The sequence below is a fragment of the Petaurus breviceps genome, unplaced genomic scaffold, assembly GCF_028583685.1.
Source record: "Petaurus breviceps papuanus isolate PSGF00001 unplaced genomic scaffold, PetGlider_PUasm1.0 38, whole genome shotgun sequence".
Lineage (NCBI taxonomy): Eukaryota > Metazoa > Chordata > Mammalia > Diprotodontia > Petauridae > Petaurus > Petaurus breviceps.
In genome coordinates this window covers 101,408,649-101,433,215 of record NW_027186304.1, presented here as the reverse complement: position 1 = coordinate 101,433,215, position 24,567 = coordinate 101,408,649, and the positions used below count along the sequence as shown (strand labels likewise).

Genomic DNA, 24,567 nt, shown 5'->3' with positions numbered 1-24,567 from the left:
TGACCCAGATACTTTACAGACTGGCCCACTATCTGGACTTTATCCAAAAAGACCCTATAGCTTCGACTACCTAAGAAATTAGGGGCTTCTGCAGCAGCAGCCAAAGATGCCTCCTGGGTGGGGCTACAAATAAGGATTTCAACCACATACTGGATTAAGCTGCTATTAGTTAATTTCAGGTCCCTCAAATTCCTTCCCAAAGCTTGTCCAAATAAATGTGGACTATCCCAAAACCCTTGGGGCAATACTGTCCATGTTAGCTGACATGGACTTGTTTCCCCAGGAAGTATCCATTCAAACGCAAAAATAAATTGTGAGTCTGTGTGCAGTGGTATACAGAAAAAGACATCTCTGAGATCTAGGGTGGAAAACCATTGGGTACCCCCTAAGTAAATATTGTATATGGATTGGGGACCGTGGGGTGTATAAGGATGACAACTTTGTTAATAGCCCTCAGATCTTGAACCATTAGGTATTCTCCACTAGGCTTTTTCATAGGAAGAATGGGGGTGTTACATGGAGATTGTCAAGGGACAAGGATTTTATATTTAGGAATTTTTCAATTAATGGTTGTAGTCCTTCGAAGGCCTCGGGCTTGATTGGACATGGATGACAATGGGGGAACACATCAGGATCTTGGAGGTGAACAGTAACTGGGATAGCATGAGTAGCTCTCCTAGGAATTCCCTGATCCCAGACAATTGGCTCAACTGTCTCCCATACTTCTGGGGGAACATGGTGGGGGGGGGGTCTGGTGAACAGAGGGCAAAGGGAGATGAGAGGTTTAACTAGAGAAAATTGACTCCCCAATTTCACCATCAGGTCCCATCCCAACAAGGGGGCAGGGCAAGAGGAGATAATAAGGAAGGAGTGTTCAAACAACAGATCCTCAAATAGGCAGGGGAGGGGGTGTGTCTTGAGACAGCCCTTAGTTTTCCCTTCGATGCCCATGACCCAATGGGTCGAGGGCCATGTAGGGCCAGAGTAACTAATTAAAATAGAGGACGTAGCTCCTGCATCAATCAGAAATTGGATAACCTTTAACACACACACACACACACACACACACACACACACACAAACTAGCCGTGTGATTTTGGCCAAGTCACTTAACCCCAGTTGGCCCTCCAAAAAAAAATAAGAAATCTGGTAACCTTACCTTAGACCTTGATACTTGCCCAAGGCTCAGCAAGGGAAATGGAGAAGGTGGGAGCACTGCCAAGCCCCAGGCTTCCCTGTCATTCAGAATCTTGACAAGACTGGAGGACAAGGTCCTGGGAGGTGGCTCTACCACTTTTACCTCAGTGACCATCCTTTCTCCAATGTCCCTTCTGGTCAGATGGGCACAGTTCTAGAGGTGTTGGTTCCTGGGACTCCCTTGCAGGGGGAGGGGGGTGCCATGAAGGGGCACTCCTTGAACCAGTGACCCTCCTTGTGGCATTGAAAGCAGGTTTTCCCCCTGTCCAAGTGACTGGGCCCTCCAAGGGGGTCCCCTAGAGGGGCTTTTTCTGGCCATGCATGGCAGCAGCCAAGAATTGAGCATGTTCTCTGTCTCTGGTTCATTCTCTGCATTTTTTTTCTCTTCTTCTGCAACCAGGTCACTGTTATTAAAGACTCCAAAAACTGTCTCCAGTAATTGGGCCCGAGGTATTTGGGGTCCAATTGCCAATTTCTGCAGTTTCCTTCTAATATCTGGTGTAAACTGATTAACGAAATACATGTTGAGGATTACTGCCTCTTTTATAGGATCTCTATAAAATGAGGGGATGGGATTAGATCATTGGTCTTCAAACTTTTTTGATGAAGTATCTCATCAGTAAATAAGTTTTGAGCATGTAATCTATTTGCTTATTTATAAATTATATGTATGTACTCCTGCATTAATAATCATGTTTATTATAAAACATACACAAAACTTTCTTAAGAACCATGCCTTAAACCCATCACTCTCACTGACTGGCCAACAATAGGTCCCAGGCCAAACCCCACTTGGTGGCTGTTTGGGCCCTGCTTGGCTCAGAATGAATGTAAATAGAAATTGCTTCTATTTTGGGCAGAAACCCTGAGAGTCTTCCTCTCCTAGTTTGATTTTTTTTTCTGGACTACGTTAAAGAAGTCAATCTTTGCTCTATTTTTAAAATCTAGCCTTAATCACTGAATTGGCAGGCATTGCCTCACTCAAACTGACACCTGCTAAAGACTTTAGCTTTAAAGGTCTTCTACCACATATAGGGCCATCTCCAGTCTTCCTGATCCTATCAAAATATCTATACCCAAAACTGTTACCCTTACACTAGCCTAGCCCTCCATTGTCTGTCATCTCCAGGTAGCCTTCAGCTATTTCCCACCCTTAATCCCATTACTAGAGTCTGATTTCAGTCTCCACAAGATCCTCCTTAGATTCCTCCTCAAGACCCTCCTGAAATTTCTCCTCTAGACCACCCCTAGATCCCTCCCACAATCTTTCTGTATATAAAACACATCTTGCCTCCATGAAGGTGCCTAGAATTCAATCTAGTGCAGACTCATTCTGTGTCAGATTATTCTGGCCCACTTGTCCAATACAAGCGTCACAGATACTTAGGCTCCTTAAGAGTCTATCCATTATGGCTAATCTTTAATAAACTTTACTTTACTTTGGCTGAGAGAATACTTAAGTCAAATTCACTTGGCAGGATCCAGCGTGTTGGTATTTTGGGGTCTTGAGCACCCCTAATCTAAAACCCTAATCCTCAACAGGACCAACAGGATTTAGCAAATGACTGGGTTGGGGGGGGGCGGTTAGTGAGGGACAGTGAAGGAGAGCAAAGAATTTAAGAGGACACCTTGATTGTGATGACCTGAAAGAATAATAGTGCCCTCAAAAAAAAAAAAAGGGGGTAGTAGCACAACCTTCCTGCGGCTCCGGCTTCCACCCTCCCCAATCCATGTAAAAAGGGGACTCTGAACAAATTTTGGAGCTGCAGAACCCACAAAATGACACAGAGAAGCTAACCTCCCACTGAGGACAGCCCGGCAGGCCTGCAGGAATCCAGCACAGTGCTCTGGAAACCGAGGCTTTAGCCCCAAGGCGAGCCTGAGCAGCAGCTGGCCAGAGGGACTCCAGATCAGCAGCAGCGGTGGCAGTTTCCAGATTTATCAACACATAGATGCGAAGCACAAAGTGAGAGGTCAGTGCAGTCTGGACTTTGGGACCAGTAAGTGGGAGTACATGGCTTTTACCCCGAGGGCGAGAAGCCGCTGAGAGGCGGGCACAGCCAGCCAGTGCCACGTGGTGGCTTCAGCTCCTGGCCTGCAGAGTGTAGGGGGACCAAACACCAGTCTGAGGGGTAATCGCTCTTGCTTTAACCTGCTTGGATCTGGATTGCAGTATAGGGTGGAGGTCCTGGGGTGTGTGCCCAGCTTGCCAGAGCGTGTGGAGACCTCAGAGAGGGAACCCATCTAATACCTCAGGCAGCTGAGAAAACCCCAGAGTTTGGGACGAAAGCTCCCCTGTCTGGTGGCAGAGACCTACTGTGGCAAAAAGCCCAAAAGTCAAGTAATTGAGTGGCAAAATGAGCAGGCAAAGGAAACAAAGCAGACAGAAGATTCCAACATCATACAGCTATTTTGGGGACAAAAAGGAGCAAAGCATGGAACAGAAGGAAAACAGTGAAGTCAGAACTCCTGCACCAAAAGCTTCAAAGGAAAATACAAGCTGGTTACAGGCCATAGAGGACCTTAAGAAGCAGATAAGAGAAGTGGAGGAAAAATTGGGAAGAGAAATGAGAACAATGCAAGAAAATTATGAAATGAGAGTCAACTGCCTGACTGACGAAAATAATACCTTAAAAAACAGACTGACTCAAATGGCAAAGGAGGCTCAAAAAGGCAATGAAGAGAAGAATGCTTTTAAAAGCTGAATTTTCCAGATGGAAAAAGAATCTCAAAAGCTCAATGAGGAGAATCATTGCTTCAGAATTAGATTGGAGCAAATGGAAGATAATGACTTTATGAGAAATCAAGATGCTGTTAAACAGATCCAAACAAATGAAAGAATAGAAGGCAAGGTGAAATATCTCATGGGAAAAACCACTGACCTGGAAAATAGATCCAGGAGAGAAAATTTAAAAATTATTGGACTACCTGAAAGCTATGACCAAAGTAAAAACCTAGAAATCATCCTCCAGGAAGTTCTCAAAGAAAACTGCCCTGATGTTTTAGTACTAGAGGGCAAAATAGAGGTTGAATGAATCCACCGATCACCTCCTGAAAAAGATCCCATAAAGAAAACTCCTAGGAATATTATAGCCAGGTTCTGGAATTCCCAGATTAAGGAGAGAATATTACAAGCAGCCAGGAAGAAACAATTTGAATATTGTGGAAACACAATCAGGATAACCCAGGATCTGGCAGCTTCTATATTGAGGGATCGAAGGGCTTGGAATATGATATTCCAGAGGTCCAAGGAACTGGGATTAAAACCAAGAGTCACCTACCCAGCAAAACTGGGTATCATGTTTCAGGGGAAAATATGGTCATTCAGTGGAATAGAGGACTTTCAAGCATTCTTGCTGAAAAAACCAGAGTTGAATAGAAAATTTGACATTCAGATACAAGAAGCAAGAGAAGCATGAGAAGGTAAACAGGGAAAAGAAATCATAAGGAACTTATCAAAGTTGAACCATTAACATTCCTACATGGAAAAACAATAATTGTAACTTATGAAACTTTTCTCAGTAGTTGAAGGGATTAGAAATATATATATATATATATATGTATATATATATGTCTATATATGAGGGTATATGGGCATATGAATACATATGTGAATGTGTGTATATATGTTTACAGGTTTACATAGATAGAGGGCACAGGACCTATTTAACAGGAAGGGATGATACTTAAAAGGTGAAATTAAGAGGTGAGAGGAATATAATGAGAGGACATGGGGAGAGACAGATTGGGGTAAACTATCTCATACAGAAGAGGCAAGGGAAAATGGTTACAATGGAGGGGAAGAATAGGAAGTCAAAAGGGAATGGGTCAACCTTATTCCCATTGAATTTGGCTTGAGGAGGGAGTGAAATACACACTAAATAGGGTATCTCACCGTCCAGGAGAGTAGGGGGGGAAGGGAATGAAAGGGGGGATGATGGAAGGGAGGGCAGGCTGGGGGGGAGGGAAGTTGGAAGCACCACTTTTGAAAAGGGATGGGATCAGAGTAGAGAATAGAACAAGTGGGAGGTGGGATAGGAGGGAGGGAAATATAGTCAGTCTTTTACAATATACCTACTATGTTATTGTTTTGCATTAGCCACACATGTACAACCTATATTGAACTGGTTATCTTCCCAGTAAGGGTGGGTGACAAAGAAGGAAGGGAATGAATCTGGAATTGAAAGTTTTAAAATCAAATATTCAAATATGTATATGTATCTATATACACACATATATATATATATTATACTATTATTAATACCATCTTACATGTAATTGGGAAATAAGATATACAGGCACTGAGGAATAGAGACCCACTGGAAAAGTCGAAAGGAGTATGGGAGAAAATATGGGAGAGAGCAGATTGGAGGAGGAGATATCCTGTGGGACTGCTATTTTGGGGCAGTGGGTAGGGGAAAAATGGGGAGAAAATTTGTAACTCAAAATCTGGCAGAAATGAATGATGTAAATCAGAAGTTAATAAAGCATTAAAAAAAGGGGAAATTGGAAGGGGGTAGATCGAAGGAGGAAAATCAAAGATAATTTAATAATACCAGGTGTGATACTATTTGCCTTCTTTTAGGGAGAGGTCTGGTGGACTCCCATTCCAAGTAACAAACAGATGAATTGTTGTGGTTTCCATGGATCATTCATTGTTTAACACTCATACAGCTGTGAATAGCTCCAAAAAAAGTACTTTAATAAATCTTTTTTTTTCCAGCAAGTGCTTAATCTTCGTTAAATTTTTGTTGAAACTTCAGAACACTTTTTTGGTAAAGTTATTTCTTTTGATATATATTCCTCAGGCCCATCAGGGGGTGAAATATTCAACAGCAATTGCAAATAGCAAGTGATTTCATTAAACCAACCGAAATAAAACTTGAAGTGTACAAAAAAAAGGTAAAACAAGAAGCCTGATAGAATAAATAAAAGCACGTAAATATGGTACATCTTCGGAGATTGGATAATTGGAACCAAAGCCAAGAGGAAAAACACAATGAATGTTCCAAATGCAAATGATAAATGTGCCTGAGGATGAAAAGAAATATAAGGTTAGGTATGACTAAACTTTACCTGTTTAGAGGCTAGTACAAGAAATTTTAAAAACAAACTTTTCTTCCTGAGCATTTCTCAAGGTCAGAGGGAATGATCATAATACCACCTGTGTGATCTTGAGCAATTTTATTTAATTTCTCTGGATCTCAGTTTCCTTGTTTGTATAACAAGGAGATTGGACTGGATTGTCTTTGAGGTCTCTCTCAGTTCTAAATTCATTATCTTATAACCTTAAAATAAGTGAATGTCATTTTCAGTTCTACATTTAGGAAAATGAGTAAACAGAAACTAAGATACTTGTAAACTAATAGAATTCAAAGTAGAATAGAGTTTTCCCAACTTCCATCTTTCTCCATCATTCACACTATATGCTCACTTAAAAAAAATACTATACCTGTGACCCCCAAAGAATTAGGATTATTTTTCAACAACTTTGGTATAAAATAATTATTTATCATTTCTGACTTACTTTACTAAAATAAAACAAACATTTCTGTTTTGAAGAATTAATGAAGAATTAATTAATTAACCCAATGAAGGGTTCATGGTCTGTGGTCTATGGTCCTATCTCAGGAAAAGAAAGGACTGTTGTTATCCGTATTGTCCAATGACTTAGATGCAAAATGACTAACTAATACATCCTTCTTTTTCAATACAAAAGGTGCTGGAAAGAGGAAGCCTTTTGTAGCGGAGAAATGACTCAACAAAGTACAGTTGTAGAGGTTCTATTTGGCCTCAAATCTCGTTCCTGCATGTTTCCCTACTTTGGAAGTTTGATTACCACAATCCCAACACCCTTCTCCACCTTCCGCATTATCACTTCTTAAATGGAAGATCTTGTTTTGATTAAGGTTCCACTGGGAACAAGGGTGGAAGCTTTATCCATGGGAATCACACTTAAGCTCAAATTCAATACAGCTAATTTCTATTAAGTTTCTTGCATAATTACTATATAATATTTTAAAAGTACTCCTCTTTGAGCAATTTGGTACTGTGCCCAAAGGACTATAAAACCGTGCATTCTATTGATTCAACATCACCACTAATAGGTTTATATCCCAAAGACATTAAAAAGGGGGGGGAGGACCTATATGTGCAAAAAATATGTACAGCTCTTTTTGTGATGATTAAGAATTGGAAATTAAAGGGATGCCAGTCACTGGGGAATGACTAAACAAGCTGTGGTATATGATTGTAATGGAATACTATTGCACAATAAGAAATGACAAACAGGATGATTTCAGAAAAAACTTGGAAAGACTTGCATGAACTGGTGCAAAGTGAAATGAACAGAACCAGGAGAATGTTATACACAGTAACAGCAATATTGTAACTTAGCTATTCTCAGCAATACAATGATCCAAGACAATCCCAAAGGACTAATGATGAAGCATGCTATCCACTTTCAGAGAAAGAATTGATAATGTTTGAATACAGACTGAAGCAAGCTATTTTTCATTTTCTTTCTTTCATTCTTTTTATTTCATTCAGTTCTTCTTATTAAAAATGACTAATATGGAAATATTGTGCAAGATTGCACAAGTGTAACCTATATCTGAGCACTTACCACCTCAGGGAGCAAAGAGGGGAGGGAGGGAATGAGGGATAGAATTTGGAACTCAAAACTTAAAAAAAAAGTTTAAAATTGTTTTAACATGTAATTGGGGGGAAATGAAATATATTAAAAAAATAAAATGCTCCTCATTTGCTTCTGGATGGACAAAGATGGGGTGAAAAGCTATTTCTCAGTAGTGGACTTGGTTTTTTATCTTCCAACTGAACATTTATTAAGTGCTTAATTGATTACATTTATAAAGAAATCTATTAAGAGCCTTAGCTATACAAGGCATTGAGGATACAAGGACAAACAAACACTCCTACCCTAAAAAAATTATATTCTACTTAGGGGAAAGCATGTATACATATTATTAAAAGCTAGATAAGCTGAGAAAATAGAAAGCAGTAACAGTTGGGAAGAAGTCTCTAGTAAGAGACATCTGAGCTAAGTTTTAGGAAGCTAAGGATTCTAAAGGTGGAGGTAAATGGGAAGGTCATTATAGGTCAGGCAATACAACAGCTTGTAGATGGGAGAGGGAATTTAAGGAATAACTAATAAGATAGTTTTCCAGGAATGTAGCCTATGGGAAGCAATATCAAATAAATCTGGACAGGTAGCTTAGAGCCAGAATGCAGAGAGCTCTGCCCTAGAGATAAAAGGAAACCCATAGAGATTGTGTGTGTGTGTGTGTGTGTGTGTGTGTGTGTGTGTGTGATGGTCAGACTTGTGTTATTCAGATGATTCTGACTGAATAGAAGAAAAATTGGAAAGGGGAAACACTGGAAACACAAGCGTCCACTATTGTTATTGTTGTTTTTGTTGAGTCATTTCAGACATATTCAACTGGGTTTTCTTGACAAAGATACCGGAGTGGTTTGCCATTTCTTTCTCCTGCTCATTTTATAGATGAGGAAGCTGAGGCAAACAGGCTTAAGTGACTTGCCCAGGGTCACACAGCTGTAAGTGTCTGAGGCTGGATTTGAGTCAGGTCTTCCTTATTCCAGGGCTGGTACTGTATCTACTGTGCCCCCTAGCTGCCCTTCAGGGGTCCCTTAGGAGAATATTTAAGTAGTCCAGGTGAGAGAGGACAAGGGTTTGAATTAGAGTAGCCATGTGCATGGAGAAGGGTATTTGTAGATATTAGATGTTTTGTAGGTAGAATTGATAGGATTTTCCAATTAATTGGGCATAGGTATGAGAGAAAGGAAAACATAGAGGATGACTTAGAAATGGAAAATCTGGGTGATTAACAGCTTGTATGAGCATGGGAAACAGAGATAAAAGAATACATCTGCTTTCTTTTTCAACAACTATTATCTGTTTGTGCCCAATCCAGTAGTACTAAAGTATCATCTATTTTTTTTTTCTGCTGAGCACACATTTGGATTTTTATCAAGTTCCTTGCCCCTCATATTAAATATGACCTAGCCACTATACATACCAATAAACCAAAAGATCCAGGCAACATGATCATTAAATAGCCTGGATGGTCTGGAAGGATTTCACTTTTACCAAATATGAAATATAACCAAGAATTATATATAGAGAAAAACAAAAAAGAAAACTCATATTTTCTGCATTCCTTACCTTAAAAGGTCTAGGTAAATTGGGTTCCTGGTATCTCAACTTAATTAGACCTATCATGGTCAACACCATTTGAATCGATCCTGAATAGCCTATAAGGTTTATCAATCGGATTAAGTCTGAGGTGAAAATCATAATTGTTGCAAAGGTGATTATCTGAATCACAGGTAAGGCTGGACTGGAGTGGATGTTAAGCATAGAAAATAACAAAGGCAAATGTCCCTCTTGGCTTGCACAATACCATAGTCTTGATGATGAAAATATAGTAGCTAAAAGGCCACTGAGAATTGAAGTAGAAACACCTATGGAAATGAGCCACTGGTAGGAGGGAATTACTCTATCAGCCCATGTCATTGCAACAGCATCTATTAAAAAAACACACAAAAAATATCATTTAGAATATGACTGATTCGAAATAAAAATGTTTCATCAGAAGAGAAAATCTTGCCAAAATGTAATGATTGACACAAGTATATGAAATCATAAAGTGTTTATTAAATATAATGTAATTTTCTATAAGAAATGGATATTACACATTGCTTTATATTTGAGGGATTTATAGATACAGTAACAATCCCCTGATTCTTCCTAATTTTCTCTGTGATTGGAAAAGTCTCTGAATCAGCTTTGTTATTTTTTTAATTATAAAGTGAATAATAATCATAATTGCAAAATGAACAATGATAAATATTGCAGTATTTTCCTAGAAGAGGGACAAATTTGAGGCCGTGGACTTCATTCTAATCTAACTGCATTTCTCATAATGCTAGGGTTCAGAGACCATCATTATCCAGATAAATTACAAAGACTTCGCTTCTTAGAAAGATGTTTGGACCCAGAATGATTATGCCAGAATGTGGGGATGATGATTTTGAAGCATGTCTTTTGAGAATCAGAAACTTTAAAAAGCAGAGGGCCATCAGTAGAGAAGGAGGACAAGCTGGGGTTGCAGTTGGAATGAGGGAAAGGGAGTGGATTTATGTGGAGTAAGAATTATTTCTTGCTTCCAAATCCAAGGAATCTCAGCAGAATCCAAGCACAATCCTAACGATACTGGGACCCACAGAAACAAATGTTTGTGGAATAATTAGAAAGGAACTGAAATGTGTGTTACGAGGATTTGGTCAGCAGTGTCTAGGATGTAATGGGAAAGATAGAATAGAGGCAAGGAGGTTAGGAGGCTCTTACAATGTTTTAGGCAAGAGATAATAAGGATGGGGCTAGGATGATCTCTTGCCTTTGTCCTTTACTTTCCATGTCCATTGCCACTATCCTAGTCCATCCCTTAATTATCTCACACCTAAATCATTACAGTAGCTTCCCAAGTAGAGCCCTTCCCCTTGGCCCCTCCTCCTCCAATCAACTCAGTTGCTGATAATCTTCCCAAAGTACCACTTTGATTATTCCCCTCTTTTACCCAAAATTCTTTATTAGTTACCCATTAGCTCCAATTGTTTAGACATCTGTTAAAAACTCATGGGAATAAAATTCTCTGAGACTCTTAATTGCAGAGTAGGTGCCAATCTGCATTGGTAAAGGCAGTTTCCATAATAGGAGTTTCCTGTACCAGAGGTGTCATCTGGCTGAATGGGGACCACAATACACATGAACTGGATTAAAATGTAATTGGGAGGGCGGCTAGGTGGCGCAGTGAGTAAAGCACTGGCCCCAGAGTCAGGAGGACTCCAGTTCGGTTCTGGCCTCAGACACTTAACACACACAAAAACAACTAGCCGTGTAAACTTGGGCAAGTTACTTACCCAATTGCCCTCCAAAAAAGGCAAAACAAAAATGTAATTGGGAAATTTTTAATGTAATAAATAAAACTACAATAAAACATTGATATCATTACTTTAAAAAAAATAAGTCAGTATGTGACCCACACCTTATATATAGATTAGTGGTCCTATATCTATTTCAGTTTGACACCACGGACCTAAACCAATTAAATAAAAAAAAATTTAAACATTTTATATTATACAAATAAGTGATAAAGCAGAAGCAACATTCTCATTTCATTCATTGTATTCTGTGAATTCACCTTATGATTTTAAACTAAATAGCATAAATACACAAACCTAACTATTTATAAAATACAAACTTTGTTTTGTGACCTGTACTTAGCCTTCTAGAAATAGGCTGAATGGATTTTCTAAAGATAGATATTTCATGAAAACAATGCTGCCTTCCCTCACCTGCTGCTCAAAACCTTGAATGTGCCCTCAGCTGAGTATTCTTTCCACAGAAATTCTTTTCCAATGTCTCATCTTTATATAAAGGAGAACATTGCTTGAATGGATTGTAAAGGGATCAATCAATCCAACAATCAATAAACATTTATTAAGATCCTACTATATGCCAAGCACCATACTAAGTGCTGGGGATACAGAAAGAGGCAAAAGACAGTCCCTGCTCCAAGGAGCTTACAATCTACTGGCAGAGACAATATGCAAACATATATACATATATATATAAAACAAGTTATATAGAATAAATAGGAAGTAAGTAACAGAAGGAAGGTCCTAGAATTAAGATAGGTTAGGAAAGGCTTCCAGTATAAGAAAGAATTTTAGTTGGAACTTAAAGGAAGGTAGGGACGTTAATAGGTATAGTGGAGGAGGGAGATCCAGAGAATATGCCCAGAGCCAAGAGATGGAATGTCTTGTTTGTGGAATAGTCAGGAAGCTAATGTCACTGGATGAAAGAGTGTGTCTTTGGGAGTAAGGTGTAAGAAGATTGGAAAGGTAGGAGGGGGCTAGGTCATAAAGGGCTTTGAATACCTAACAGAGCATTTTATATTCGCTCCTGGAGGCAATAGTAAGTCATTAGAGTTTATTGAATAGGATTTTGACACAGTACAACTTGTGCTTTAAGAAAATCATTTCATTTGCTAAATGGAGGATGGATTGGAGTAGGGAGCAGGAAAAAACTTGATGCCAGCTGACTAGTAGGCTACAATAGTCTGGGAATGAGGTGTCAAGGGCTTATATCAGAGTGATAGAAGTGTCAGAGGAGAGAAGGGGGCATGATGGAGAGATGTTGTAAAGGTGATATTGATGGGCTTCACCCTCAGATTGGATATGGGTGGTGAAAGATAGTGAGGAAGTCAAGATGACTCCTAGGTTTTGAGCCTGAGGGACTGGAGCAAGGTTGCTGCCATCTACAATAATAGGAAAGGTAGAAGGGAGGGAGCGTTGGGGGAAAAGCAGTGAGTTCCATTTTGGACTTACAGAGTTTAAGATGTCTAAAAATGTGTAGGAGTCTGGGACATGGTTTTGGGCATTTTCCTTTTTAAAATTTCTGCTTGTGCCCATTCACATGCTTTAGCTTTTAGCCTTTTACACATGCATTCACACAACATTTTTAAAACCTGTGTGTGCCATTGCTCTAGGGAACATGTTAAGATAAACATAACTTGGTCCTAGTTTTTGAGGTGGTTACAATCTAGTGAAAGAGAGAAGCAACATACACAAATAATTATACTGCAAGATAAAATCCAGTTACACAGAGAGTATAAACAAGGTGTGATGAGAATACAAAATAAGCAGAGATTATATCCATCTGTGAGAGCTCCTCTCGGTTACCTAGATCCATACCTGAAGTGATGATTTCCTCAGGAGTTAGAACAGTCAGGTAGGAAATATTAACCAGAAGGTAAAGCATGGTCACCAAGGAAAGTGCAGTGAATATGCATCTGGGAACATTCTTAGCTGGGTTTTTTACCTCTCCTAAAATAGAGAAAGTAACTCATCATGAAGAGCATATTTTATCAAACATACTATTTATAAGATGTTTCCTTATGATGTATAAGAAAAGTAAAGAAAGTAGTCATGTATTTTTTGTTGCACTTGTGATTTCATATTCTTAGAGCACTGTCTACGGAGAAGCAGCCATTATGTGTCAGTGGCTGGACTTGAACCCCAGGTCTTCCTCAGTTTCTATCCATGGCATCTCTCCAGTCACAGTATATAGGCAAGTTTAAGCTTGTTAAAAATGGAAATTATTATTGTGAGGAGGCATTAAATTCCCTCACCCCGGATTCTTTAAACAATAATTTCAAACTCAAATAGAATTAGGGACCCCTAAATACATAAGGAGCCTTGTGAACTGCATATTGACTTAATTTTAAAATGTAATGTCATCTATGTTTTATTGTATTTTTTTACTTATTTTGTTAAATATTTCTCAATTATATTTTAATCTGGTTTGGGCCACACTTGTTGTGGACTAGGTGTTTGACACCTCTGTTCTAAAGCACAGGCATTCCTAAAATATGCTATTCAACATGTATCCTAGATGTATAGTCTGCTAGGTGCCATCAGGATGTTTGGGCTGCTACGGTCTCCATCAGCTCTTGCAAGTCCTTTGATCCTCAATCTTACTTGAAGAAACACAGATTATCAGAGCTTTTAGATAGATAGATAATAGGAAGAGGAATAGATGGATGGATGAATAGATATATAAATAGATGGATGGATGAATGGATGGATGGATGGATAGGTAGAATATTTATCTTTAATTGCTTACTAAGTGCCACACTCTGTGCTCCAAACTAGGGATAAAAAGCAAGAAAAGAACATAGTCCCTACTCACAAGGAGCTTACACTAAAAGGGGAAGAGAAAACGTAATGGGGAGGGGTTGAAAATGGCTGTATGGAAGAGGGTACTTGAGGTATAGAGGTAGATCATATTGGAGAGTGACAGGAAGTGAAATGAGCAGCATGATTTGGACTTTTCAAGGTATGACTCTCCTACGAATCAGTGAGGATTCCTCAGGGTATAGTTCTCCCCCAGAGAAACCTATTTGTCTTTGATTATACCCACATTCTGGACAGGTAGCATGTTAGAGGTTATGACCTCAGCTATCTTGTTCTAGATGACTCTGACGTATAATGGGGATTGGTGATTGTATCTGATGTTCCTGGTGTTGCTTCTGTATATCATTGTTGTTTTACATCATAAGAGGTTCTATGAATGACTTCACTTATTACTCCAGTGCTTGAAATGCACTTTTTAAAAAGACTTTTATATTGCTTCACATTCTTAGCTTTTTATTATTTGCAACAAACTCTTCTTCCAGTGCAGCTTATGCTAGACTTTTCCCGAAGGTCAGAATTGTGTTAAGGAAATTTAAAGTGGTTGTAGGTCCCTTGGTAGACTTTTTTGTATCTGTTAGCCAAAGGGTGAGATGTGGTAGGAACAACGATAATTTTATTCAGGCTGATTTCTCTTTAAGGAAACTCTGTACAATTTGGTGAATTGTACAGAGGGGGACTAAGTATATAAAAAAACCTAACTTAAGGGGAATTAGTGTTCCTGCTTTTTTCCAGAGTTCCTATTGTCCTGTAGAAAATCTTTCTGATACAGTATTGCTTCTCTGGTGAATGTGGAGCGGAGTAGGTTTTTTTTGTGAATTATATACTTTTAATCCTATTGAAAGCTAAGTTATTGTTAGTGAATTTTATAAACTATCAGTTTCCTGTTGCATTTGAACCCAAAGCTTGAATCACTGGACTGATTTGATAGCACTATCTCTATCTAAAATCTTCTTTTCTATCTTTGATTTTCTTGGCCCGGATGCCTGAGTAGGATCTCTAGATTGAAGAGTAAGCAGATTTTATTCACTTTCTTAGCATAATTCCAAGTTGTTTTCCAGAATGGCTGGACTAATTCATAACTCTGCTAACAGTGTATTAGTGTGTCTATATTTTCCACAACACTTCCAACATTGAATATTCCCATCTCTTGTCATCTTTGCCAATTTGCTAGATATGAAATAAAACTTCAAAGCTGTTTTGATTTGTATTCTAATCAGCTATTTGAGCAATGTTTCCTACACTTTTATGTATGAATGCATTTTACTTTTGTTATGTTTATTTTAAAAAATTTTTTATTGATGTTTTTTGTTTGGACATCACCAAAATTTCTCCCAGTATTCTTCCTCTTCTCCCCTCCTAAAGTTCCATCCCATATAACACATTATTTTAAGGGGAAAAAAATTAGGAAAACCATCAATACAACAAAGAAGTTTTAAAATATATTCAGTGTTCTAAAGCTGTGGATCTCCTAAATCTGCAAAGGAATGGAGTAAGGACATATTCTCTCATCTCTTCTTTGTGGTCATGCTTGTTCTTTCCAAATTTTTTTTTTTTTTGCCTTTTGGAGGGCAGTTAGGGTTAAGTGACTTGCGCAAGGTCACATGGCTAGTTTTTGTGTTAAGTGTCTGAGGCTGGATTTGAACTCAGGTCCTCCTGACTTCAGGGCCGGTGTTCTATTCACTGCACCACCTAACTGCCCTGTAGGGGATTTCAAGAATTCTTTTTTTTTTGTTTTTGCCTTTTTTTTTTGGAGGGGCATTTGGGGTTAAGTGACTGCCTAAGGTCACGTGACTAGTTTTTGTGTTAAGTGTCTGAAGTCAGGTTTGAACTTAGGTCCGCCTGACTCCAGGGCTGGTGCTCTATCTTTTCAATTTTTTAACATTCACTTTTGATATAGTTTAAAAAATTAAATTATATATACATACATACATACATATATAATTTATTCAAACTAAATCAGCAACTTTCTAATCCTAATTGAATTAATTTTGTTTGTGAATTATGTCAATTATGTAATCAAAATTATCTATTTGATCTTTTCTGATTGCCTCCATCTCTTAAGAATGTTCTCCTTAGCCATAGCTATTGAAGGTACACAATTTATTTTATAATTATTTTATGTTGTTACATTTAATATTTAGTTTATGTATTTACTTTTATGGGTCTAAGGAAAGTCTAAACAATTTTTTACCCAATAGTTTTCTAGTTTTCCCAGCAGTTCTTGTTAAGGAAGGAGTTTTTCACTCGAGTAATTTATACTCTTGGCTTTATCAAATGTTTAGTGAGTTCACTTTTAAGAAAGTTTTCCTTTTCTAGTCTCATTGATTTATTTTTTTTTCATTTTTTAACTACTACCAAAGAGTTTTTGATGATTACTGGTTTTATAGCATAGTCTGAGGGCTGAAGACACCATTCCCTTTTTATCTCTATTTTTAATATTCTTTCTCTAGAGATTGTAGATCTTGTTCCTTCAAATTAATTTTTAGAAGCTATTTTGTCTAGTTCTATAACATATCTTTTGGCAGTTTTATTGGCATAGCACCAAAACTGTAACTGAATTTTGATATAATCATTTTTATTATACTGGTGAGGTACAACCATGAGCACAAATAACTCTGCAGTTATTTCATTAGCTTTTTATTTCTTTAAGAAGTATTTCATAATTATATTTATATAGATCTTTAGTATTTCTTAAAAGATTGACTCCCAGATATTTTTGTACCTTGTATCTTAAATGTAACTTCTTCTATTTGTTCCTTTTGGACTTTATTGCTATATATAAACTCTTTTGATTTTTGTATGTTAATATCATATCCTGAAAATTACTTATGCTATTATCTCAGTGTTAGCTTCTTTACTAATTGAGGTTCTCTAAGTAAATCATAACATCATCAGCAAATTGGGATATTTTGTATCCTTAAAAAAAGTAGTATTTTTTTTCCAATTAAATGTAAAGATAAATTTTAACATTCATTAAAAAATTTTTTGTCCTCCAAATTCTTCTCCTTCCCTTCCTCCCCTCCCATTCCTAAAACAGTAAACTTTTGTATCCTTTTTTTTGCCTATGTTCATGCCTTTAATTTCTTTCTCTTGTTTTATTATTATTGTTAGACCTTCTAAAACTATGTTAAATAATAGTGGGAAAAGAAGATCTCCTTGCTTTAGTCCTGCATTTATTAGGAAAGCATCTTGCGTTTCCCTATTGCATACAGTCATAATCTTTTTTAGATTTAGATTTTTTATCATATTATAAAATATCCCTCTGTGCATTGTTAACTAGCTTCATAAATGAGCTAGTTACCTTTATTGGCTTCTTAATCCCAGCTTCCTTCCATTCTCTCTAATATACAGCTGTACTTATCCCGCCTCCATGCCTTTGCAGTGGCTGCTTCTAAAGCCTGAATTGCTTTCTGTCCTTACCGTTGCCTCTCAGTTTTCATGGGTTCTTTCAAGTCTTAACCCAAATTTCAGTTTCTTCAGAATGTCTTTTCTACTCCCCCTAGCTGCTAAAGTCTTTCCTTCTGACATTACCTTTCACTTACGCGGTATATAGCTTGTATATACTATGTTTATTTACATGTTGTCTTCATGATTACAATGTATGATCCTTGAAGGAAGGGAATATTTTTGTCTTTCCTTGGTATCCTTGATGCTTAAGTACAGTGCCTGGCACAGGGCATAGGTTTAACAAATGTTTGACTGGCTGTACTGAGGTCTATGTCTTCCTCAGACATTTGGCTGTGTGACCTTGGACAAGTCATCTGACCTCTCTATCTTTTCTCATTTGTAAAATGGAGATAATTAATAACACCTACCTCACAGGATTGTTATGAGGATCAAATGGGATACCATGTATAGTACTTTGCATACCTTAAAGAATTATATAAATACTAGCTATTATGAGTTGTCATTCTTTGTAGGGAGTCTACACACATTCTTTGTAGGGAGTAACCCACATCAGTGAAACTGTAGGTTCAAATACTTTAAAAATCACAGAATCACATACAAGTACTACAGATACAGGACAAAATATAGACTTTGTACAACCTACAAATATCATTTATTAATGAACCCAGCAGTTCTCAATCTAATGTTCTGCACAGTGAATCAAAGGTTTTGATGTTTTGGGATCTTCATTTAACCAGAGTTCTCTACCATTTTCAACAATTCAAAAGTCACTTTAATTTTTAAATGAAAAGACATCACTTTGCTAAGGATAACTGGCAGTAATTACAAAAGTATACCCTTTAAAAAAGATTCTAAAAACCTCTTTTAAACTATTTGAAACATTTTTGCACATACAAAAAAGAATGCATCGACAAGTTATTGAACAAGTGTTTTCCTTCAGCTACATAGCTATAGGCAAAATTGTGATGTGGACTACATCTGCCACTGGGGCCCTCTTACCTCCATTTTCAGTGCCCTCTCATTTTTCCTGAATCCCAACTTCCTTATGTAAACCCAGCTCTTTCCCTTGCCTCCTTGTTTCTAGGCTAATTAATAGAGTCTTAAATTATCCATCTTTTTGGTGTATTCACATATTAATAAGTAACACCTGAAGATTAAAATTCTTTGAAAAAGAGATATGTCTCTAATAGCTGCTGTTCACAGGCAATGGGAGAAATAGGTATATTAGGAATAAAATATCTACTTACTTGTAAAATTGTTACTGTATTATTATAGGATTTAATAATAATAGATGACATCAATATAGTGTCTTAAACTTTACATGTATTTTTTTTATCTCATCCTTACAATAACCTATGAGGTAGGTGCCATTATTGCCCCCATTTTACAGATGAAGAAGCTAAGGCAGATAGAAATGAACTGATTTGTCCATAGCCACATCACTAATAAATATATGAGGGAGGATTTGAACTCATGTCTTCCTAACTTCAAGTCCTCTAGCCATCTAGCTGCTTCTAATTTCCAGTTAGAACTGGAAGGTACAATACTTCAAACCCTTCATTTTATATATGAGGGAACTGAGGTCCAGATAGGTAAATAGATTACCCAAGATCACATATAGCCATCAGTCAGCCAAACTGGGTTTCTAACCAAAGTTCTCAGAGTTATCTGAACATTTAGCAATGTCTGCAAGTAATATTTCAAATCAAAATGCAATGATGTAAAATCAGGGCATTTTGTCATTCTTTCTACCCCCATCCCATCTTCTGCCCACCTTCCCTCTAGACACACTTTTCATTACTTCAGTATGAGGGGTCTCTTTGCTTTACAAATTGACTTATGAGTGTCTTATGAGTGCGATGAAGTAGTATAATGGGTGTATGTTCTAGTACCTTTTTCTAATGACTGCTATAAACTTGTAAATGTCATATACTGAAAAAATCAAATGAAGTGAGAAAAAAATGTTTTGTCTCGGAAGAAAGAAGTAATTATCTAAATGAATTACATAATAATTACAGCTGACTTTTTGCTTTATTTAATAGTCACTTTTAATTTGTATTTTTATTCACACTTGGCAGTTTAAAATAATAATAACACATTGCCACTACCTTACTCTTCTTTTCATATATCTTTACTCAAATTCTGAGTGGTTTTATACTATGTCTTTATATGTTGTATAGCGTATTTTATATAACAAAATTAAGTGTCTTTAGTTGTGCAGTAATTCTAGCAAAATGCACCATCCCTACTTTTATATGGAGAGTATAATTATTACTATGAATGTTCTAACATAGAAGCAGAGAGAAAAATGGATGATTCTCAGATGGGAAATAATCACCTTAATCTTTTGTCACATTTAATTTTTTTACCCATTTCTATTCTGTTGTGAGTACTTTAGGTTGAGAAAAACCCAAGACCCTGTTTCTGTAGTTTTGAATCTCTTCTGCCACCTTTAAATGAATGAAAAATATTCTTTTATTTTGCTTTTTGGAGGGGGGAAGGCAGGGGAATTGGGATTAAGTGATTTGTCCAAGGTCATATGGCTAGTAAGTGTTAAGTGTCTGAGGCTAGATTTGAATTCAGGTCCTCCTGACTCCAGGACTGGTACTCTATTCATTGTGCCACCTAGCCACCCCAATGAAAAATATTCTTGAGCACTGCTCTTATACTTCTGTTCCAACTTCTTTCCCCATCTTAGGTCCCCATCTCCCTCCTCCCCCAAAGGTTATGGATGACTAAATTGTGTGAAGGTAGTTAGAAGAGTTATAGTATTCTCACTTTTTCTCATTGCTGGCTCAGCCATGGGCCATTACAGATTATATATAAAGCCATGTTTACATTATATTGGCACTAAGATTATATTGAGGCAAAAGATGTATTTATTTTAAAATGTTTTCTTGATGTCTTTTGTCTTTACATTTATTGGGGGATGGGGTAAGTCTGTGTTCTTCTCTAGATCAAAACCTTTCTTGTTACAATAAATAAAAAACACAGTTAAGCCAAAACAGTATATTGTGCCAATGATATCTGCCAGGGTCTTCTGTTCTAATAATCACCCACTTCTCTGCCATGCTAAATGAGTTATATTTCATTACCTGTTCTCTAGGCTCTTCAGTGACTTTTCAGCATTTGGTTTCCTTTAGTGGTCTTTTAATGTACCTTGTTATAGTCATTATTTTGGTTCTGTTCACTTCACTTTGTATCAGTTTATTGAAATCTTCCTGTTTCTCAGGGTTGTCATATTTGTTATTTCTTATTATACAACAAAATTCTATTATATTCATGTAACACAATTTTTCTAGTCATTCTGCAATTGATAGGCAGCTATGTTATTTTCCTGTTTTGTTTATTCGTTCATTTATTTGTTTTCTGTCACAGAGTATTATTTTTTTTTTAAAGCAATCAGGGTTAAGTAACTTGCTCAAGGTTACATGGCCAGTTATTTCTGGGTGTGGTGCTGAGTATCTGAGCCCGGATTTGATCCAGGTCATCCCAACACTGGATCCGGTGCTCTTACTCGCTGAGCCACCTGGCCGCCCCTAAGCAATTGGGGTTAAGTAACTTGCTCAAGGTTACACGGCCAGGTGTTTCTGGGTGGGTGCTAAGTGTCTGAGCCCGGGATTCGATCTCCAGGTCTTCTCAACACTGGAGCCGGTGCTCTTACTCGCTGTGCTACCTGGCCGCCCCTACAGAGTATTATTTTGAATATTTTGGTATATATTGGACCTTTAATTATGTCATTGACTTGGTTGGGATATATGTCTGGTAGCAGAACAGAAACATAAACCTAGACGGGTCCATAAGGATCATTAAGTTAACTTCCCATATTTTACAGATGAAGAAACTGAGGCCCTCATACTCCTGGGATTATAGGTATTATTATCCTCATTTTACAGAGATGGAAACTGAGGTCAAGTGATTTGTCCCCATTCTTACCTAGTAAATATCAGAGGTTATTTTAAAACCTGTTTCTGCAGACTCCAAGCCTAGTACTCTCTACTCCGCCACACTGCCTCTTATACTACCCAGTTGTTTGCCAGTGAGTATACATACTGAGCAGATGTGTATGTGGCTAACAAATTATTATTATCAGCTAGCATTTATGTGGCGTGTACTATGTGCCAAACACATATGTGCTTTGCAAATATTATCTCACTTGATGCTCACAACAAGCCTGGAATGTAGGTGCTATAATTAACTCAATTACATACTTAAGAAAACCGAGGCAAATGGAGGTTAAATGATCCATATTTAAATTTTGGTCTTTCTGATTCTAGGCTCAGAACTCTACCTATGAGTACCCCAAGTACTAGTATATGTTAGAAAAATCTTTAATTCCCCAAAACTAGACCAATAAGCAAACAAGCAAGTAACAGACATTTATTGAACATTAGCTATAATGTTTCACATACACATTCTATAAAGCAGAACCCTTACCAGGGGTCAGTGACCTTGTTTTTTGTTTGTATTTTGATAACTATATTTCAATATAATCAGATTCCTTTGTAATCTTAAGTCATTTATTTTTTTGCATTGAAAACATAATTCTGAGAAGAGATCCATAGGTATCACCACATGGCTAAAGGGGCCCATGGCACAAAAAGGTTAAAAATCCCCTCTCTAAAGTCAGATAAAAATATGCAAACTTATAAGCAAGACAAAATTTTTTTTTCAGCATAAAATTCTTATTTTAGTAGTTTGACTGTGTATTCATCCTATAAATCTTTCCTTTAAGATTTGAAAAAAAATTACCTGCTATGGAAACCATTGATTGCCAGCCTGTATAGGCAAATAATCCCTGGAAAAAGGCTTCTGGAATCTGAGAGATATTAGGAAGTTCAGAACTGAAAGCAGCCCCCAACCTGATTAAATTCTCCTTTCTTACCACCAACAACACAACTCCATTTAGGGCAATAAGGCAGAGAACTGTTGTCTTCATCATGGTGCTGATTGTCTGAAACCAAGTTACTTTCTTCACACCTTGAACACCAAGGATTCCCAGAGACCACAAAATGGCCAAAGCCAAGCAATTTTTGGGCAATGTTGGTGCAGAACACCCAGGATAGAAAGGCTGAATAACATACTCAGTCAGCAGTAAGGTTCGACTAGCAATTCCTGCTGGTGCTATAAAGATACTGGTCCAGAGGCAGAAGAAAACAAAAGGAGATCCCAGGGATCTTTTAAGGAAATAGTATTGAGCTCCACTTCGAGGGAAAGTTGTGCCCACCTCAGCATAAGAAAGGGCACTTGTCATGGACACCACTGCACAAACGGCCCAGATGCATAGCGTGATGCCCACATGGAGGGAGGAATATTTCAAGACTCCTTTGGGAGCTATGAAGATACCAGCACCTATTATAGAACTGAGTAAGAAAGTCACTCCATGAAAATATCCAACCTCCCTCTGGAGTTGTGTTTTGTTCCTTTTGTCCATCTCTTCAGTCCAGAGAAGTACTTTTAAAGTTTCTTCTGCGATCACTCTTTTTTATACTCCTTGCTGTGCTTTTGAGATCTGTCCCCAAAGCTCCCTGTAGTCAAACCATTAGGTCCTTTTGATTTAGCCATCCTATACTACATGAGTTTCATTTTATTATACTACTTTATGACTTAAAAATGATTAACGTGAAACAGTTTACCTATGAAATTTGTGATATGTTTAAATTCCACAGTTAAGATGCTTTATCCATTAGACTTTAAAACTTGCCTTAGTTGTTGAGGAATTTTTAGATTTTCCATTGTGCAACATTTTTAATGTTTAACACTAAACGAGAATTAAGAAACAACTAAATGCATGGTGGTTCAGCTTTTTTAGTTATTCCATGGTTAGCTATTGGATTAGGATAGCTTCTTGGCCAGCTACAGCACACATTTGGGCCTAAGACATTTACTAGCTACGAGACCCTGGGCAAATCACTTACCCCTGTTTGCCTCAGTTTCTGTATCTGTAAAATGAGTTGGAGAAGGAGATGTCAAACCATTCTAGTATCTTTGCCAAGAAAACCCCAAATGGGGTCATGAAGAGTCAGACACAACTGAAACAACTGAACAACAACAAAAGAGTTAGAGAAGTTTGGTTCCAATCCTGCCTCTCCTAGTTATTTATGTTGGGCAAATTACTTACCCTCTGGGGGCTTGTTTTCTCTTTTGCAAAATGTAAAATGGACTGCATGGCCTCAGAAATCCCTTACAATTCTAAATCTTTGAGGCAATGAGTCCCTCCCCTCTCACTGTCTGAGACAGCATATGTAAAATTTAAATTTATTCTGTTTTTTAAAGTTTATTCAATAATAGTGTTGCTTAGATACAGATTTACTTTACCATAACTTCTCTGGATTGTGTACTTAAAGGAGTTGTTATCAGACATGAGAATGGAGAGGTAGCCCAAATCCTGGTGCAGAAATGAGCCAGAAGGTCCTTAATACTGAAGATGGTTAGCTGTTGAAGATCTAGTTGACTGGTGATTAAATAGGAGAAAGCTTTTCTTTTACTGCTCCCCTTTGATTTCCCTTGGCATAATTTGTGACCTGGAGCTAGGGTCCTCTTAGTCCTGATCATTGATCTGTAGGTACCCAGATCACACCCAAAGAATGGGAAAGGCCTGCAGAAGAAGGTCTCTAGGGGTGGCTAGGTGGTGCCATGAATAGAGCTCCAGCTGTGGGGTCAGGATGACCTGAGTTCAAATCCAGTCTCAGACACTTATATGATTTAGACATAAAAGGTGATACTATAAGGAAATTAGGAGAGCAAGAAATAGTTTACCTGTCACATCTACACAGAAGGGAAGAATTTATGACCAAACGAGATAGAGAACATTATGAAATACAAAGTGGATAATTTTGGTTACATTAAATTAAAAAGGTTTTGTACAAAGCCAATGCAACCAAGATTAGAAGGAAAGCAGAAATCTGGGAAACAGTTTTTCAGCCAGTGTTTCTGATGAAGGCCTCATTTCTAAAAATATGTAGAGAACTGAGTCAAATTTATAAGAATACAAGTCATTCCCCAATTGATAAATGATCAAAGAATGTAAACAGGTAGTTTTCAGATGAAGAAATTAAAGCTATTGGGGTGCCTAGGTGGTGTAGTGAATAGAGCACCGGTCCCGGAGTCATGAGGACCTGAGTTCAAATCTGTCCTCAGACACTTAACACTTACTAGCCGTGT

General features: G+C 37.6%; 1 protein-coding gene across 1 annotated transcript; it reads right to left on the bottom strand.

The window, feature by feature from the left end:
* Positions 1–5,718: 5,718 nt before the first annotated feature.
* SLC7A13 (solute carrier family 7 member 13) lies at positions 5,719–22,958 on the bottom strand. The gene is made up of 4 exons (XM_069100198.1): positions 22,156–22,958; positions 12,994–13,125; positions 9,401–9,762; positions 5,719–6,228 (listed from the first exon to the last, which is right to left on the bottom strand). Exons 1-4 carry the CDS (start codon positions 22,835–22,837, stop codon positions 5,938–5,940), a joined length of 1,467 nt encoding a protein of 488 aa, XP_068956299.1. The 5' UTR covers positions 22,838–22,958; the 3' UTR covers positions 5,719–5,937.
* Positions 22,959–24,567: the final 1,609 nt, after the last annotated feature.